This window comes from Lagopus muta, chromosome 3 (assembly GCF_023343835.1).
Source record: "Lagopus muta isolate bLagMut1 chromosome 3, bLagMut1 primary, whole genome shotgun sequence".
Taxonomy (NCBI): Eukaryota; Metazoa; Chordata; class Aves; order Galliformes; family Phasianidae; genus Lagopus; species Lagopus muta.
Genome location: NC_064435.1, coordinates 4258986 through 4276487, shown reverse-complemented (window position 1 = coordinate 4276487; position 17502 = coordinate 4258986). Strand labels below are relative to the sequence as shown.

Genomic DNA, 17502 nt, shown 5'->3' with positions numbered 1-17502 from the left:
GTAAATCTCTGAAGAAACTGTTATGATTTCAATTAGGAGTTCTGAATATTTAAATGAAGTCTTTTCCCTCAGGCATGTTTTGTGTGTGTGTATACTCTGTGTTCTTTATAAACATCTTCTCTCCTAAGATTCATTTAATAAGTGTGTTGCAGTGTTGTAGGCTGACATTTTTCTGAAGAGCTCAAGGGAGATAGACATCCAAATCCCTTTAAAATTTGAGGGAATTGGGGTATCAACTCTCTTGGGTTCTTAAGAAAATGCCAGCCATAAATTCCTGATTAACATAAACACATTAATCTGTAGTTTCTTTGTAGGATGGCTGTATTGCCTCCAATGGACAGGCCCAGTGGGAATCTCTGCGGGCAGGGAAGAAGCCTGGCTGTTTTGTACCGCTTGCTATTTGTGTTATATCCAGATATCCATATTTTAATGCCCTCAAGGATTGTCTCTCATGGTAAGACTTGCTATCCTGTTTGTCTCTACTGGAAATAATTATGCAGGTCTTAATGTATTAATATGTGAGTTTGCATGATACTAAAACAGCTGTTAGTTTTAAGTTATGAGTTGTAGGGGAGTGGAAAAGAAGAAATGTAAAGCGAATGTTACTTGGATATAAGGAAGACAGACTGCAATTCTGTCATGCTGGTATAAATCATCACACTATTTATTTATTTTTAACTAAATAATTCAAGTTATGTGAGGAAGTGCAGTGCTTACTTGGCTGTCATAAAAGCAGGAGACAGCATTGCAGCATACAGAGTACATTACAGGTTGAAAGAGGCAAAATATTATGCAGCACAGATGGGTTACAAGATAAGTAATCATGGGTTTGTCTTTTTTCAGTAACTTATTTTGAGGTCATAACCCCACTGCCTTTGTTTGTGCTAGATCTATCCTGCCATTTTCAAAGCATATGTAAAGATATTAATTGTGGGACCTAGAGATGATGGCAACTGGGTATCACAGAATGGCCAGGGTTGGAAGGGACCTCAAGGATCTTCAAGCTCCAACCCCCTGCCACATGCAGGGTTACCAGTCTCCCCATTTAATACCAGAGCAGGCTGCCCAGGGCCCCATCCAACCTGGCCTTGAACACCTCCAGGGATGGAGCATCCACAGCCTCTCTGGGCAGCCTGTTCCAGCACCTCACCACTCTCTCTTTAAAGAACTTCCCCCTGACATCCTACCTAAGTCTCCCCTCCCTCAACTTAAAACCATTTCCCCCTGTCCTGCAGTTATCAACCCTTTCCAAGAGTTGATTCCCCTCCTGTTTGTAGGCTCCCTTTAGGTACTGAAAGGCTGCCATGAGGTCACCCCGCAGCCTTCTTTTCTCCAAGCTGAACAAGCCCAGCTCCCTCAGCCTGTTTTCGTAGGGGAGGTGCTCCAGTCTCCTGATCATCTTTGTGGCTCTCCTCTGGACCCTCTCCAACAGCTCCCTGTCTTTCTTATACTGGGGGCTCCGGACCTGGACACAGTACTGCAGATGGGGCCTCACAAGAGCAGAGTAGAGGGGGACAATCACCTCCCTGTCCCTGCTGGCCACCCCTCTTCTGATGGAGCCCAGGATACCATTTGCTTTCTGAGCTGCAAGAGCACACTGCTGGCTCATGTTAAGCTTTTCACCCATCAGGACCCCCAGGTCCTTCTCTGCAGGGCTGCTCTTTAGGACCCCTCCTTCCAGTCTGTATGGATGCCTGGGATTCCTCCGGCCCAAGTGCAAAACTCTGCACTTTGCTGTGTTGAACCCCATCAGGTTCACCCAGGCCCACCTTTCAAGTCTGTTGAGGTCCCTCTGAGTGGCATCCCTTCCTTCCACCGTGTCAACCGCACCACTCATCTTGGTGTTGTCAGCAAACTTGCTGGGTGTTCAGAGGGTAGTGCAAAATTGAGATGATCACTAAAACAGAAAGGAAACCTTTCTTTCCCTTTCTATTTTCCTGCCTTGATCACTTTTTCCATTCCTTCCACTGAAGTTGCACCAGCTGTCAGTGCTGCTGGAGCTGATTCATGGCTGCCTTTTTTTTACTTTCAGATCTCAAGTGAATGGTCATCTGTGTAACTGTTACAGCTGTGTTCCTGAGGTGTGATGCTTTCCCATTTATCTTTTTAAATATTTATAGTATTTTGTTCTTATAATATTTTGTGAGCTCAACCTTCATAGGGGCATAGTACACAATAGCTTTCTGCTGCCTGGGAAGTAGCACAGATTCAGCTTTTCCAGTAGTTTATATAGTAAATTCATGAATGAGTCATTTGTTCTCTGATGTGAGATAATACTGAGCTGGGAGAAGCAGTCAATGTGAATGGATTTCTAAATAGTCCACTAAAGAAGCAGTGGGAAAATATTCAGGAAAGCCATGGAAAATTCCAGAGGTTGCAAAAATATTTCTGGGTCTCTTGTATTTGTTCAGAGCAGACAGGAGCCAGCTTTCAGGTGGAGTCTCTCCACGTGCAGGAAGAAACTTGCAGGTAGAGTCAGCTCTTAAGAAATGCAAGCTCCTGCCTCTGGCTGGGTATTTCAAGCACTGTAATTAAACATTTCTGTCCTAATCATACATAGTAGATTTCTGCACCTACTTAAAGCATTAGCCTTTAGGCTAGCTTTAGATAGTTTTATCATTTAAGCTGTACTGCTTTTTAGAGGGAGTTCAAATTTATCTTCAACCTACCGTTTAAGCTTTAATTGATGAATAAACACGTGAATAATTATATGGAAATTCCACAGGTTAATAAAACTATGTGCTGTCCTGATCTTATAATAGGTATTTGTCATTCAGTTGCACATCTCTCCTTCCATATTGCTGGGTCACCTGGCTGTAAGATACTATTGTGTGGAGCTGCAAGGAGAGGGGAAGTGGCGAGGCTGACTTTTCCTGCTGGACTGGAAACTCAACTGCTTATGTTTCCATGATATGTTCTTTTGGAACTCTTTTTTAAGCTTGTAATCGCTGCTTGTTTTCCTTGATTGCATTTGATAGACAAATTCAGAGTATTCTGTTCTTTTTATTTTTTTGCTCTTGTAAAATACCTCTTGCATTCTTCAGTGGGTGGGGAGGAAGGAGTGGAGAGATAACATTATCATTATTGTTGTTACTTTGTATTAGTGATCTTTGTTTTTTCCAGCATCAGGAATAAAACAGTTGCTGGGATGTGTGGTTGTTCTGAATATAAGCAATTATAGCAAACAGGACCTCAGTGATACATTTTGAGCATAGTTCTCTGTACAGCTGGAGTTGTTTCAGGTGTTTGTAACATTTCAAAACTTTGTCTTTTCCTGAAACACAGAAATGAAGTTTTTTTTCATTTCAGGTGCCTTAAGTGCAATCAGGTGGCCTATGGGTTAAATATTTAATTTAATGTTTTCGCTGAGCAGATGTTCTCAAGTAGTGGTGCCTTATATACTTAACAAGTAATAGCAGCAGATTAGAAGAGTGTTTTTGTTATGCTTCAGTGATGCTTCAGTGTTGTTTTGCTGGATGCTTCGTGGTTTTTTTTCTTCTTGTTTTTGTTTTTTTCTACTAGCCTGGGGATATGAAAACAATTTCTGATGGACCTTAAGCCATCAGTTCTAGTATGTAACCCTTTCCTGGTAATAACTAGTGTAAAAATACTATTTGCTGTTGTTGATGAAGGCCTGATGTTGAAGTAGCATCTAAACAGATTCTGTTTCTGTTCTGGATCCTGTTATAGCAAAAGGTTCTGGGCTTGTTTAGCTTAAAGAAGAGAAGGCTCCAGGGAAACTTTATTGCAGCCTTCCAGTACTTGAAGGGAGTGTATCAACAGGAGAGGGAACAGCTGTTCACAAGGGTAGATAGTGATAGGACAAGGGGGAATGTTTTTAAACTGAGACAGGAGAGGTTTAGGTCAGATATTAGGAGGAAGTTTTTCACACAGAGGGTGGTGATGCACTGGAACAGGTTGCCCAAGGAGGTTGTGGATGCCCCATCCCTGGAGGCATTCAAGGCCAGGCTGGCTGTGGCTCTGGGCAGCCTGGTCTGGTGGTTGGCGACCCTGCACATAGCAGGGGGTTGAAACCAGATGATCACTGTGGTCCTTTTCAACCCAGGCCATTCTGTGATTCTGTGAAGATTTTGTTTTTCACCAGAATTCTCCTATGTACAACTGGTTGTTTCCATGACATGCAATGCAAAGGGTTGCACATAGGTGGGGTGATACTTGCTTTCAAGTAGAAGAGCCCTCAGAGGTGTTTTATCATTGTAAGCATTCCTAAATAAAACTTGGGCTTCTAACCTTTCTCATATGGCCAAGTGTTGTAGAAATAACAACTAAGAACAGAGATCAATCTCAGATTCGAAGTCAGTGTCAAACATTAGATCCATGTAAGTGCTTTGAACTGCAAGATGAACTTGCTAACTTTCATCAAAGTTCTGTTAAATTAATTTTACAGCTAGTTTTCATGTTACCAGTGTGCAGTAATTCCAGATCTAAAGCAGTTGAAATGGACTCTGCACCTCTTCCTAAAGCACGCGGATGTGCATCGAGATGGGTTCACAACACTGCAGTCATTGCATTTTTCTGTGTTATTTGAAAAGGTTTGTTTTTAAATGGAGAGGTTTGAGCACTTCACACGATCTGTTTTTTACCACAGTCTGTTACTCTACGTGTAAAATGAAACATCCCTACCAGTAGTCTGCTCCTGGATGAGCTCCTGTCTAGGATGGATGAATAGACTCCATTCAGATAGTAAATCTTCCAGCCTATGTATTGGTCTTTTCAGCTGCCTTGAGAGCAGTGTACAAATTGCTCACAGCACTGAGGCAGTACAAAGGGCCTATTCTTACGTGTTCTTGTTAGATGAAATATCTGTTTGAAGGCAGTTAATAGTTAATGGAAGGTTCATAAACTCCTTAGGTCTCTCTTTAATATTTCAGAGATTATCTCATTTATTTCAGTAGATGTTTGCAGTAGCAGAGCTGTCAGCTGCTATTACATTGCATTAATGGGCACGGTGTACTGATCAGGAAATTCCTGCTATCCCTTCTGTATGTCTCCTCCTCACCACCAGATCAGGTTGATTCTGTTATAGCATTTACTGAATATGTTGCTGCAAACTTTTCAGTTTCAAATAATAATAAGCAGCTGACATATTACAGTGTAATTATTCAAAATGATTCTACTCCCTGATTTTCTTTGAGAAATTTTAATTTCCCATCCTCCACACCCTGCAGTAGCTGCTGAGGCCAGGACTGTTTCCAAATGTGAATTTATTAAATGCTATGCTAATACAACAAAAAGCTCGATAATATAGGACAGTGTTTTTATTCCAGAATCTTAATTCCATGTACAAATATCATGTCCTGATTTCTAATATATCACCTGATTTATTCAGTTGCTTTGTAGACTTTCTTGCTCAAGAACCAGTATTCTACAAGAAGCCAGTAAAGGTACCAAGCAGAATAAAACCTCAGTGGAGAATATAACCACACGAAGTTCCTAATTTTTGTACATAAACCTCTGCAGGCTTACATTTTAGGTTTTTAGTTTCTAGTAATTATATTTTGTTAATTCTGTTGGACGTTCTTGTTTGTGGTCTTACTATCATGTTTAAACATTCATGAGTTGTTGGCGCGTAATACAAACCACATCGTCTTTGTAGCCTTGGAACAGCTGAAGTACCACAGTTCTAAAACAGATATTTGACAAGTTTGCACAGCTGTGTTTATTCATTTTGTGTTTAGGACTGGTAACAGTAAGCAGTGTCCAAGCAGGCCTAGACCTTATGGTCAGGCACTGTAATGGACTGCCCAGGGAGGTGGTGGAATCACCGACCCTGGGGGTGTTCAAGGAAAGACTGGATGTTGTGTTGAGGGACATGGTTTAGTGGGAGCTATTGGGAATAGGTGAACGGTTGGACTGGGTGATCTTTTAGGTCTTTTCCAACCTTAGTGATTCTATGATTCTATGATTCTATGATTGATTCTTATGCTAAATATGCCTCTTGCTTCAGATTTCCATGCAATTTAGCCCGTGTCTTTATTTCTCTTTTTTTTATCTACAACTTCTCTATTCCTGAGACACTACGTTCCTTTCCAGAGTTGATGTCTGATGCTTGGGATGAGATGACCATCAAGTGCTGCAACTGTTGGTGTGTTGTTTTTGAAGCAGTCTGTATAGGCCACTTAGTATAGCTATATCTCCCCTCTAGGTTTCTTCTGCCATGGTGAGACAAAATGTGTTAGCTCTGGTATATGATGTAGCATTATTTTATGAAAGAAAACAAAAAGCCCCACAAACAAAAAAACTTCTGCTTCTGTTGTACATCATCATAAAAATTGAATGGAACTACTGAATATGTGGTAAACTAGAAACAAATAATTTGGTATAATAACTTCATTGCTGCTAATAATGTTTTTTAGTTTTAGGTTACCAGCAGAAAAGTTTCTTTCCTGTTTGTGTGTTATTCTTTAAAAATAATTGTCTATCATTTCATTCCAGCTTATTAGTGCAACTGCGATCTTTCAAGGGCTTAGATGTTGATGATCACATAAAAGAGTTTGCAGCAAAATTATTTTTGATACCCAGCCCGCCACCAGGACCACTGCACTTGGTAATTACTGATGCTGAATTTCATCATTATTTTAACATGACATGTTATAAAGCTCTAAGATGTTGCTCTTGTAAAAATTGGAGAAAGTTCTTTAGTATCAAATCAGAGATTTCACCTGCTGGTGTATAATTGATGTCAATACCTATGCTCTGAAATTAAGGCTGTGTATTATAAGTACAAGAAATCGTGTGACCAGGGTGCAGGCTGGAACACTGGCATGCTTGTTAGTCATACTGTTTAACTTTTAATACTTTGCATGGAAAGATTAGGTTCATCCCAGATAGTTACTATATGAGATGATGCCATGGGTACATCTGGGCACAGCATAATCCAACTTCTGGTTTGCTGAGAGTCAGCCCATATAATTTCTACTAAAAGCAGCTGGAAGCTCCAGTCTGCACCTGCTCTATACGAAAGGAAGTTTACCTTTCACTTCTACAATATGCCACTGCCATCTCACTAAACACACATGACTGAACACGAGTAAATTATGTAGCTGTGTCACTTGGCCAAAGTGTGGGAGTTCCCTGTCTTGGGCCTGATGCGTATGTCATCATGGCTGTCATCTTGATTGTGTGTTGGATTGATGTGCAGCTATGTGACTAAGAAGTAATGCAGCCCCTGTGGAAAAAAAATGAGACTAAAGAAGTAAGTTGCTAGGACAACACATATGGTTCTGGACTTGTTTGTATCTTGTCTGAGTGGCTCTGGGGAAGCAGAGCAGTATATAGTGAATTAAATGTTATGGGTAGGGTGGATTTGCTGCTGTGTGGAAAAGACCTAGCTGAGAAGAGAAACTCACGTAAATGTTTGTATTCTGTGTGGAAGCTAAGATGCCTGGGTTGTATCTCTTTACAACCCTTTGAGTCAAGCTGGATGTCAGCTGAGTTGATGGTTTCAGCACGTTACCTTTCATAGAGCTGAAATAGTTCCAAGGAGGCAGTGCTTCAGCTGTATGCTTCTCCTTAGCTGATTTCCTTGACCCAGGGATGAGGGGCTAAAGCAGAAACAGATAGCATAGCTGAAAGTTTGGCTAAACCAGCTGCCAAGAGCTGAGAGATGCAGCACATACAGTATTCACCCCCCTGACGTTTGAACAGGAATATCTGAAACATGGAAAGGTGTTGTTTGGTTCTGTTTGTTTTGTCATCTGCATTTCAGTTCATGCTCAGTACTTTTGTTCATACTTTTCCTATTTCCTATATGAATTTTATCTACGATTGGGAAATCTGAAGTTTTTCTACAAATATAAATTGCATTATTTTATTGAAATTAGAGCAAATAAGGTTTTAAAAGTCTGTTAAAATAATTCAAGTTTTATTGGCTGAAGATCGTACAATTATGACAGAAGACAAAGTTCATTTTAGTCTTTCAAACTAGATGCTATGCCCTTTCATGCTTCCCATTATTTCTATTTCCATTTTCTTCAGTATGTGAATATCTGTTGTCTTGCAGTCAGTTGATTTTAACATTGTGTAATTGGAAATAAAGTTCTGACTTAAATGTGGTGTGGAAACACTTTCACTAAGAAATAGAAAACATCTGTTTCAACAGGTATTTAATATGAAACCACTTCAAATAATTATTCCTTCACGAGAGGATCCAGACAGTCCAGTTATTGACTTGGATCTTCATCTTCCATTGCTGTGCTTCAAGCCAGAGCAGGTGCTGCAGGTAAAATGATTAAATGTTATTAAATGGGGAGGTTGGTGGCCCTGCATGTGGCAGAGAGGTTGGAGATTCATGATCCTTGAGGTCCCTTCCAACTCCAGCCGTTCTGTGATTCTGTGGTTCTGTGATAAACCCAGTCAACTTTCAAATGTATTTGAGATTGGCTGTAGTGGGAATTTGTGGTTTTAAAAGGAAACAAGATGTTTTAATTACCCAAAAGAATATTACAAACCCTAGAATTCAGGTATGCTGTTCTTGAGCATGGGGTTTGTTTTACCTTTGTGAGATAACCCACGTGTTTCAGCTGAGCCTTATCTTCACTGACACTGATGGCACAACTCTTGCTGACATCCACTGTCACTGTTTTTGTCTGTTCTTGGTGTCAATCCCTAAGTGTATGTTATTTCAATTTAAAAAGATCTAAGGTAACTATTGAGGCTGTTTTGGAAGCAGATGAAGTATTTGTGTATGTATTGTATTTTCTGAGTATAACTCTTCACGAACATTTAGCTTCTTGTTGTTTTCAGATTATTACCTGTATTTTGACTGAGCGGAAAATGGTGTTCTTCTCTTCTGACTGGGCCCTGCTGACACTTGTGGCTGAGTGCTTTATGTTATACCTTCATCCCCTTCAGTGGCAACACACCTTTGTGCCTCTTCTGTCTCGTCATATGCTGGATTTTGTAATGGCTCCAACATCTTTTCTTATGGGATGTCATGCTGATCATTTTGAAGTAGTTAGCACAGTACGTTTTTTGACTGATAGCATTGATACCATTCTTGCTGCTCAGTTTCCATGCATTTATTTCCTTGCTTCTTTCAGATGTAGCTTGGAACATTTTTTAATTAGATATATAAGAAATGAAGAAACTGAAAGTAATGAAGCCATGGAAGCAACTCCTCCTTATACCCCTTACCTTTCATTTATTTGAAGAATAAAAAACGTGACTTCTGGGAGTTCTGTTTTCAATTCAGGAAAAATTCCACCTATGTGTTGTGTATAAGTAGTTTCCCTTCAGATCAGTGAGATTTTTTTTTTTTTGCTTAAAGATTTGTGTGGGATGAATTAGATGCCTTTTCCAGGTTAAGAGGTGAGCATGCACTTGAAAATGCTCTAGTAGTGCTGCTGTTCCTTATGATGGAGTTGAGTAATTAATTAATTAAAAAAAAAAAAAAGCAATATAAAGAATACAATTTCTCTCTTATTCTGAAGATTTGTTTTTGTCCTCATCTTTCAGGCTCTTATTTAAGTAAGTTTCTTTCAGTGGGTAATAACAATCTTGGTTGCCCCAAAAGATTTAAGAAAGACTCGGCATCGTAGTGCTGCACTAATGAGAATATTCTTTTTTGAGTGTGTTGCATCTGTTTTGAATACTCACAGAAGACCTAACATGGAAAAATTTGTGAAAGTTTGTATTGTATTAATCCATCTGGTTATAAGCCAAATGTAACCTTATGTCTAGTTAAGTCCAATTTAAATCTAAGTATTAGACCTTTTTAATAACAATTCATTTTCACAGATAAGATGATCTCACTATCAGAAGTATCTTCAGATTAGAGAGCACACTTTGATATCATTTGAAAGATTGTTGTGTGCTTATAGATGCTGCATTACAGTCAGGTCTTTAAGACTGTTAAAATTGCAAACTGATGGATCTGCCTGGACTTACAACTCCATATAACTTCTTGTGCATTAGCACGTGTTTCAGTGTTTGAGGCTCTTCTGACACACCGCATGGTAAATACAGGAATAAATGCTGAACATATAAAGCTTTTGTAGAACTTTTTTCCATACATAGGTGTGGTTTTGTACTTATCTTTGCGTGTGTACTTTTTCAAGGTGTGGCTTTAACACTCAGTATTAATTTAATGCCACATAAAGAGCATACTAGTTAACAAATGTTTGTGAACTAAGATTAATGTCTGCAGAATTAATGATACGTATCTTGTAAGCTTAGATATACATGTGGTCTTCTAGTTTGGGAAAAAAAAAATCCTTTTCTGATTTATCTTCTGGCTGAAATAATCCATTGCCTGAGTTAGATTAAGGAGAACTAGCAACATGTTTTCCATAATTTTACTTTTTGTTTCTTAAAAGGAAGCTGAAGATTTAATTCTAATTAATATCGATGACGGGAATATTTCACATTCAAAAATGGTTGAAGAGGAACCTGAAATTCCAGATGTTCCAGCACGAGCAGCAGAAACTTTCAAAAAGAGGTGAAAAGATGTGTTGAAGCTGTGTTTATCATAGGGCATAGAAAGAGGGTCCAACATAATTTGAGAAATTAAAAAATAAATTGTTTTGTATTATGTAATATTAAGTCTAAGTGACTTTTTCCCTAACAAATATCAAGATATGGTGTTTGGATGCACCTTGATACTTTTCTTCTCTCTGTAGAGCGGAGAGTCTTCAGCTGCATTATGATTTAGAGCTGTGTCATCTCCGTGCCACCACAGACCTTGGTGAACTTCAGATGCGCAGAAGGGCTTGGCAGCAGAAACTGAACACAGAAGTTCAGCAAATGACTTTGCAGTTAATTGTTAATATCTTCAGGTCAGTGGATATCGTATTTTTATTATGACAGCGTATGGTTGCAGTTGAGATGCTTCCCCTGTCATTGAGAATGCTCTTAATTTGTCTTACTTCCTAGGTGTTCTGTATATCTCTGATGTTTTGTGAGGAAATATGAGAATGTGGTCCTGCTTAGAATATGAATAATAAATGTGTTCTGGTACATACAGCGTCTCCTCTAGGTGGCCCTGCTTCAGTAGGGGAGTTGAACCAGATGAACTCTAGAAGTCTGTTCCAGTCTCTACGTTTTAGATATGTGTGGCTAGGAAATCTTGCATAAAGCTGTTCTAATTCCTGAATTTGCATGTCTCTTAGGCAAAGATTTCATAAAGAGGAGTGCAGCTCTCAGAATTAAGAACAGATTAAAGCCCAGGGATATTAATTTGTAAATGAATACCATATTGGTCAGTCATGCTACAGAAAAATGAATCATAGGATCTTTTGAGTTGGAAGGTACTCTTGAAGGTCATCTAGTCCAACTCTCCTGCAGTGAACTGGGACATCTACATCAGGATGCTCAGAGCCTTATCCAGCCTGACCTTGAATGCCTCCAAAGATGGGGGACCTCTCTAGGCAACCTTTTCCAATGCTTCACCACCCTTACTATAAAGTACTTTTTCCTTACGTTCAATCTAAACATCCCCTCCTTTAATTTGAAACTGTCTCCCCTTGTCCAATCACAGCAGGCCCTGCAAAAGAGTCTGTCCTCTTCCTTCTTATAGCCCCCCACTTTAAATACCGAAAGGCCATTCTCAGGTCTCCCTGCAGCCTTCTCCAGGCTAAATAGCCCCAGCTCTCTCAGCCTGTCCTCTTAGGGCAGGTGTTCCATCCCTTGAATCACTTTTAGTGGCCTTCCTCTGGATGTACTTTAACAAGTCCAGGTCTCTTCTGTGTTGAGGACTCCACACCTGAACACACTCCATATGAGGTCACACCATTGCGAAGTAGAGGGGCAAGATCAGTTCCCTCATCCTGCTGGCCACACTTTTTCCAATGCAGCCCAGGATATGATTGACTTTCTGGACTGTGAGGGCACGTTGCTGGCTCGTGTTCTGCTTCCCATCCACCAGCACCTTCAGGTCCTTTTTGGCAGGGCTGTGCTCCATACTTCCATATCGTGCTGCTTGTACTGATAGTGAGGGTTGCTGTGACCCAGATGCAAGCCCTTGTACTTTGTTGAATCTAGTGATGTTTTCTTGGGCCCACTACTTGAATCTATAGTTCTTTCTGGATGGCATCCTGTCCCTTGAGCATGTCAGCTGCACTACGCAGCTTGGTGTCATCCACAAACTTGCTGAGGATGTGAATTCAAACTGAGACAGTAGAAGAGCTAGAAACAGCTTTGGGAGCTGAAGGACTCCTGAACTGGCTAGATGGAAAAAATGCTGAGAAGGTTTGAGACATTCAGAGATAGTAACCGTGTGAGTGAGAGTAAGGGAAGGAGAAGAGCTGTTGAAACTCAAGTGCAGTATTGGCACAATAGTTTTGTGGTGGTATTTTAATAATGATGTAGAGTAGGGTTTTGATTTTTTCCGCTAGCAAAGAGGTCTAGTTATATTACTATTCCTTGTTCTTAAGCTCATCTAATGTATGGATACACATCTTACCAGGGTACCCATTGTCGATCCTGCTATTATTTTCTTGTCTTTGGGGCAGTTGTGGTGGTATGGTAGGTCATTTCTAAAAACATGCAGAAAATTGCTGGTTGATGTGCCTAAGCTTGATTTCTTTTGCATAGATGGTAACATACTCAAGCATGAGAACAAAACTGCTTGCCTGGCATTTCTGAAAAATCTTACTGCAGATAACTGCCTCCATCTGTTTCTCACTGCCTCATGTTGGAGGTGAAGTTCCTGATGGCTCAGCTACTGCACTGCTCGCATGAATGCTCTCTTAATGCTTTCACTAAGGAGATACAGTGCAAATACCAGGTCTTTGTTAACCTGCTTGCATTTGTTGGATCGGCTTAGGTAGCATTCATACAAACAGCTGGGCCTCGCACAAGGACAGTAGCTGCTGATTGTGAAGGAAACAGCAGGTTACAGATAGCACAGCTGGGTCTGGAGAATAAAATGTGTTTACAGCCTAATGTGTCATGGCTATGGGGTTTGGTGGATTTCAGCATAACTGACACACTTTTGGCTACAAAAAATGAACAGATACTTTGCTATTTGATATAATAACATTTTTGCAAAGGAATTGATTCCTTTCTTGCTTTCTTTCTCCTTTCCTTCAAACTTTCTCTTTGTTCTTTTCTTTTTTTTTCCAGCATTGTTTCTTCTATCTTCTAAAACTATGTATCTGCCACCGCCCAGGAGTGAAGGAAAGTAAATCTCTGATGCTATTCTGCTGCCAGTTGCTACTGTCTTCAGTGAAGCACTGTAGTATTTTTGTGTGCATGGAAGTTTTGTGTTTGAAGAAAACAATGATAAATTATATATAATTGTATAGAAATATGTACTTGTGATAACCACCATTGACCTGACCCCATATGGCTCGATAAGCTGTTTATAGGCTTACATCACTGATCTGTGAAAGATGTGTGACACAGCAGTCTGGTTTTCCAGGGATGGCATAGGGCCTCTGTCTGCTGTGATCATGCATATACTAAGAATCGCATCTGTTTTTTCATAAAGCTTCCTGTTTTATTTCAATAATTCTGTTTCTTTAAACATCACACAATCGTCAGTTATTGCTGGCTCGACGATCAGAGTTTTAGAGTGCAGGAAGAAGTTATCTGTTATCTCACGCACCTTAGAGATGCAGTGCAGTGGGACAACGTGAGGCCAGGTCACGTATTTCAGATTGTCCCTGTGAATGCTTGCCATCATGCTTAAAATTGTTTGTCTGTGATTCAGTACATTAATACTGTTTCAAGACCTGAGACAGGTTATGACTTAAATATAAAGATTCCTCTCCATGTGTTGTTGAAATTGATCCCCCTTAAGTGAATTTGCTGATTGGAAATGGCAGTCACAGCAGGTAGCCTGTCTTCCTGTAAGAGTCTGTATTCTTTTCCTCTGTTTCAGAAACTCAGACTTGCTCATTAAAACTCAGTTTGCCTTCTGATACTGCAACACATTGCTAGTAGTGCTAGTGGGCTGCTGCTGCAAAACTTACAACACAAATCTCCAGTTGTATTTATCTTTTCATTTATTTTATCCCCAGGGAGGTAAAAGACCACCTAAATTATGAACACAGAGTGTTTAACAGTGAAGAATTTCTGAAAACAAGGGCAATAGGAGACCAGCCATTTTATGGAAAAGTAAGTTCAGTATTAAATATGTTGTAATTCTGTTATTAATCTGTACTTGAGAATTAATGTCAGAAATTAGTGAAATGGTCGTGGTTTGGTCTGTGTAGTGTTATTGACCCACTAGATTTCACACTTATTTACTATAAGCAGCATTTTTGGAGAGCAAGATATGTAGTTTCAGAGCAAATTACAGAAGCATGGCAGAAGAATGAGCGACTCAAGTCGGAGTACCTGCTTTATCTGAATCCTGAGCACCATGGCAAGCAGTTGATGATGCCTGTTTGGCTCCAGGCCACGAACCCATTTCCCACAATGCACGGCAGTGAAAGCATGCTGTGGACACTGAGTGCCACTTTGCTCATGTTGGGTTATAGGATGTGTACGATGTCAGATGACCTGTGTCTTTACAGCCTGTGGCATTCTGATGCATGTGGGGTCTGAGTTGAGACAGCTGACGTGATTTACCGGGTATTCTGACTGTGTCTTACTTTTATGAAGCCCATGAAATAAGACATGAACAGTGCATGGCCTTGTGCCAGGCTCATAGGCTACAGCCCCTCAGGCCTAAAATCCCCAAGTAGTTTTTCCTAGCCCGCCTGCTAACACACAACATTAGTACATATTGGAATATAAAACCCTCCAGCTGTGTGGATTTTGTTTGTAGAAGTTCTTTTCATTACTGCCATCATTGCCTTGATCCTGCTGTTAGAGTAAGCTTGATTTAGGCCCTCTGAAGTTCCCAAGTTTAGTTTTTGTCAGTGTGTGTGGTGAGACAGATGTCTGTGAAGAATACAGATGTGTTTTCCTTTGGAGCACTGTTGCAGGAGTATGCTTTTAAAATAATGGCTTAATGTATCTGAAGGAGATGGAATGGGTATGATTTCCTTGTTAAAGAGAGAGTGGCTTGATCACAGGACTGTGAGATGTAGAGCAGTTCTCAGTACCTTTGGTGGAAGACTCACTGATCATCAAAGGCTGGAGATCCTTTGGGTGAGGAGAGGAAGTAATGAGGAGGGAAGTGAGAACAGAAAAAAGAGAGGATAAGGGAGAAAGAGGCTGAGAATAGACAGATTTGTGCCGGAGTTTCTCGCAGTGCTGGAGTACTTAGCTTGGAAGCTAAGTTGAGATTTTCATCCTTGCAATTGAGACTAGTATTTTTACATTAAACTGTTTGCACAGTTAATTAGTTTAATATTAACCTCCAATTAATTGAACTGTTGCATATCTGAGAAGCAGAATTTACATCTTCTTAAGGTTTGCGTCTAATCATTTACAGTGTTCTAGGAGAATTCTGTTGCAACAAAGCAAGCCAATGTCCCAGGATTTTCAACTCATAATTTTTAAATAGCTGGGTTATTAACCAATCAAAAGCATCTATAAGTTAAGTAAAAAATGATTTCAAGACTTACCTGATCTGTGAGTACCTGATTTATGAAGCGCTGTGTGTTATTCTCCAAATAACAATTAATTAATTTCTCCATAGTTTTTAACAGATACTTAAAGTGGGTTCTTATCCCAGCCTACTTTCTTAAAAATTATAAAGTTGTGTGCTTGTCACTTTTCTTGGTGAAACTGTAAGTTCTTCAGTAAGCTGTGGGTTAAACAGAAATTAAACACAGCATAGTGATAGGCTTGCTTTCAAGTAAATCTCACAAGGTAGCAAAATACAGAGTAATTGCTTTTGATATATAATGTTACTGGCAGTGTTAGTGTTATCTAGTGATAGATAGTGTTATCTCAATTAGTTATCTTTAAAAACCTTTAGAAAGGACTCCATTCCTGCAGCATGTCAGTTCATGAGGGCAGCCCTGCAGAGAAGGACCTGGGGGTCTTGATAGATGAAAAGCTTAACATGAGCCAGCAGTGTGCTCTTGCAGCTCAGAAAGCAAATGGTATCCTGGGCTCCATCACAAGAGGGGTGGCCAGCAGGGACAGGAAGGTGATTGTCCCCCTCTACTCTGCTCTTGTGAGGCCCCATCTGCAGTACTGTGTCCAGGTGTGGAGCCCCCAGTATAAGAAAGACATGGAGCTGTTGGAGAGGGTCCAGAGGAGAGCCACAAAGATGATCAGGGCACTGGAGCACCTCCCCTATGAAGACAGGCTAAGGGAGCTGGGCTTGTTCAGCTTGGAGAAAAGAAGGCTGCGGGGTGACCTCATTGCAGCCTTTCATACCTAAAGGGAGCCTACAAACAGGAGGTGAATCAACTCTTTGAAAGGGTTGATAACTGCAGGACAAGGGGAAATGGTTTTAAATTGAGGGAGGGGAGATTTAGGTTGGATGTCAGGGGGAAGTTCTTTACAGATTGAGAATGGTGAGGTGCTGGAACAGGCTGCCTAGAGAGGCTGTGGATGCTCCATCCCTGGAGGTGTTCAAGGCCAGGTTGGATGGGGCCCTGGGCAGCCTGGTCTGGTATTAAATGGGGAGGTTGGTGGCCCTGCATGTGGCAGGGGGTTGGAGCTTCATGATCCTTGAGGTCCCTTCCAACCCTGGCCATTCTGTGATTCCTGTGCATACAACAGGGAACAAAATATGCCATCTACTGGAGAATACGTAAAGCAGAAATTTGTGCAATAGCATCTATGGAGGCACTAAGGATGCATTGTTAAGGGATGTGTAAGAGGTGAGAACGGACAGATAAGTGGTGTCTTGAGTATGGACTGTCTAACTGTTGATATAATGTTTCCATTAATTTCAGCATATCAGTATTAATTACAAATCTTTCTCATCTGCATTTTTAAAACATCATAGCAAAGCATGGATACATAAGCAGTAACTTATGAAGTGAAAAAAATAGTAACTGCAGGACTAGCAAGGGTATTTTAGGCAAGCTTTTGGAATATGTCATTAATGTAAAGGTTTTTTTTTTTTTTTAAGCTTACATTTAAACGTACAGATGTTTTTCTGTTAGTGCATTAGTGGTATGTTTAAACTTCAGTAGCTAAATCGGCCTCTTTTGCTCAGTATTTCCCATTTTTGGTTTGCTTTCATCTTTTGGAAGGTGGTCTGAGGTTACTGTTTGCCTCTAAGCAAACGTGGAAGGTGACTGAAAGCTGAGTTAGTTCTGTTGCTGAAGTCAGGTACTTCTGGTTTTTGTGATTGCTAAAATGAATGTTTTCAGTGGTATGTCTTGAAAGATGATAAAAATGCTCAAAACATGCTGCTAACTTGTAAATGATCCACAGCTGACCAGTCTGTCTCTCACAGGTTTTAGAGACCTACATGTTTCACTCTTTTCTTAAAGCTCGTTTGAACAGAAAGATGGATGCTTTTGCTCGACTTGAATTGAGCACCCAGTCTGAAGAGGATAGGTAACTTTTTCACCTTGCTTGTTGTGGTTTTGAACTTTATCAGAGATAAATGTATGAGTGCTAAAAGACCTTTTGACTGTACTGGTACGAGATCAGGTTACCTGTGAATAAGATTGTGACTAA

General features: G+C 40.2%; 1 protein-coding gene across 1 annotated transcript in view; it reads left to right on the top strand.

Moving 5' to 3' along the window:
* DENND3 (DENN domain containing 3) overlaps positions 1–17502 on the top strand; it is a 38916-nt gene that overhangs the window by 6540 nt on the left and 14874 nt on the right. Inside the window, exons 4-11 of the mRNA XM_048940395.1 lie at positions 315–454; positions 6457–6568; positions 8123–8242; positions 8767–8985; positions 10338–10459; positions 10641–10796; positions 13983–14079; positions 17276–17379. Of these exons, the coding sequence (XP_048796352.1) occupies positions 315–454; positions 6457–6568; positions 8123–8242; positions 8767–8985; positions 10338–10459; positions 10641–10796; positions 13983–14079; positions 17276–17379 (1070 nt within the window). The remainder of the gene's footprint in view (positions 1–314; positions 455–6456; positions 6569–8122; positions 8243–8766; positions 8986–10337; positions 10460–10640; positions 10797–13982; positions 14080–17275; positions 17380–17502) is intronic.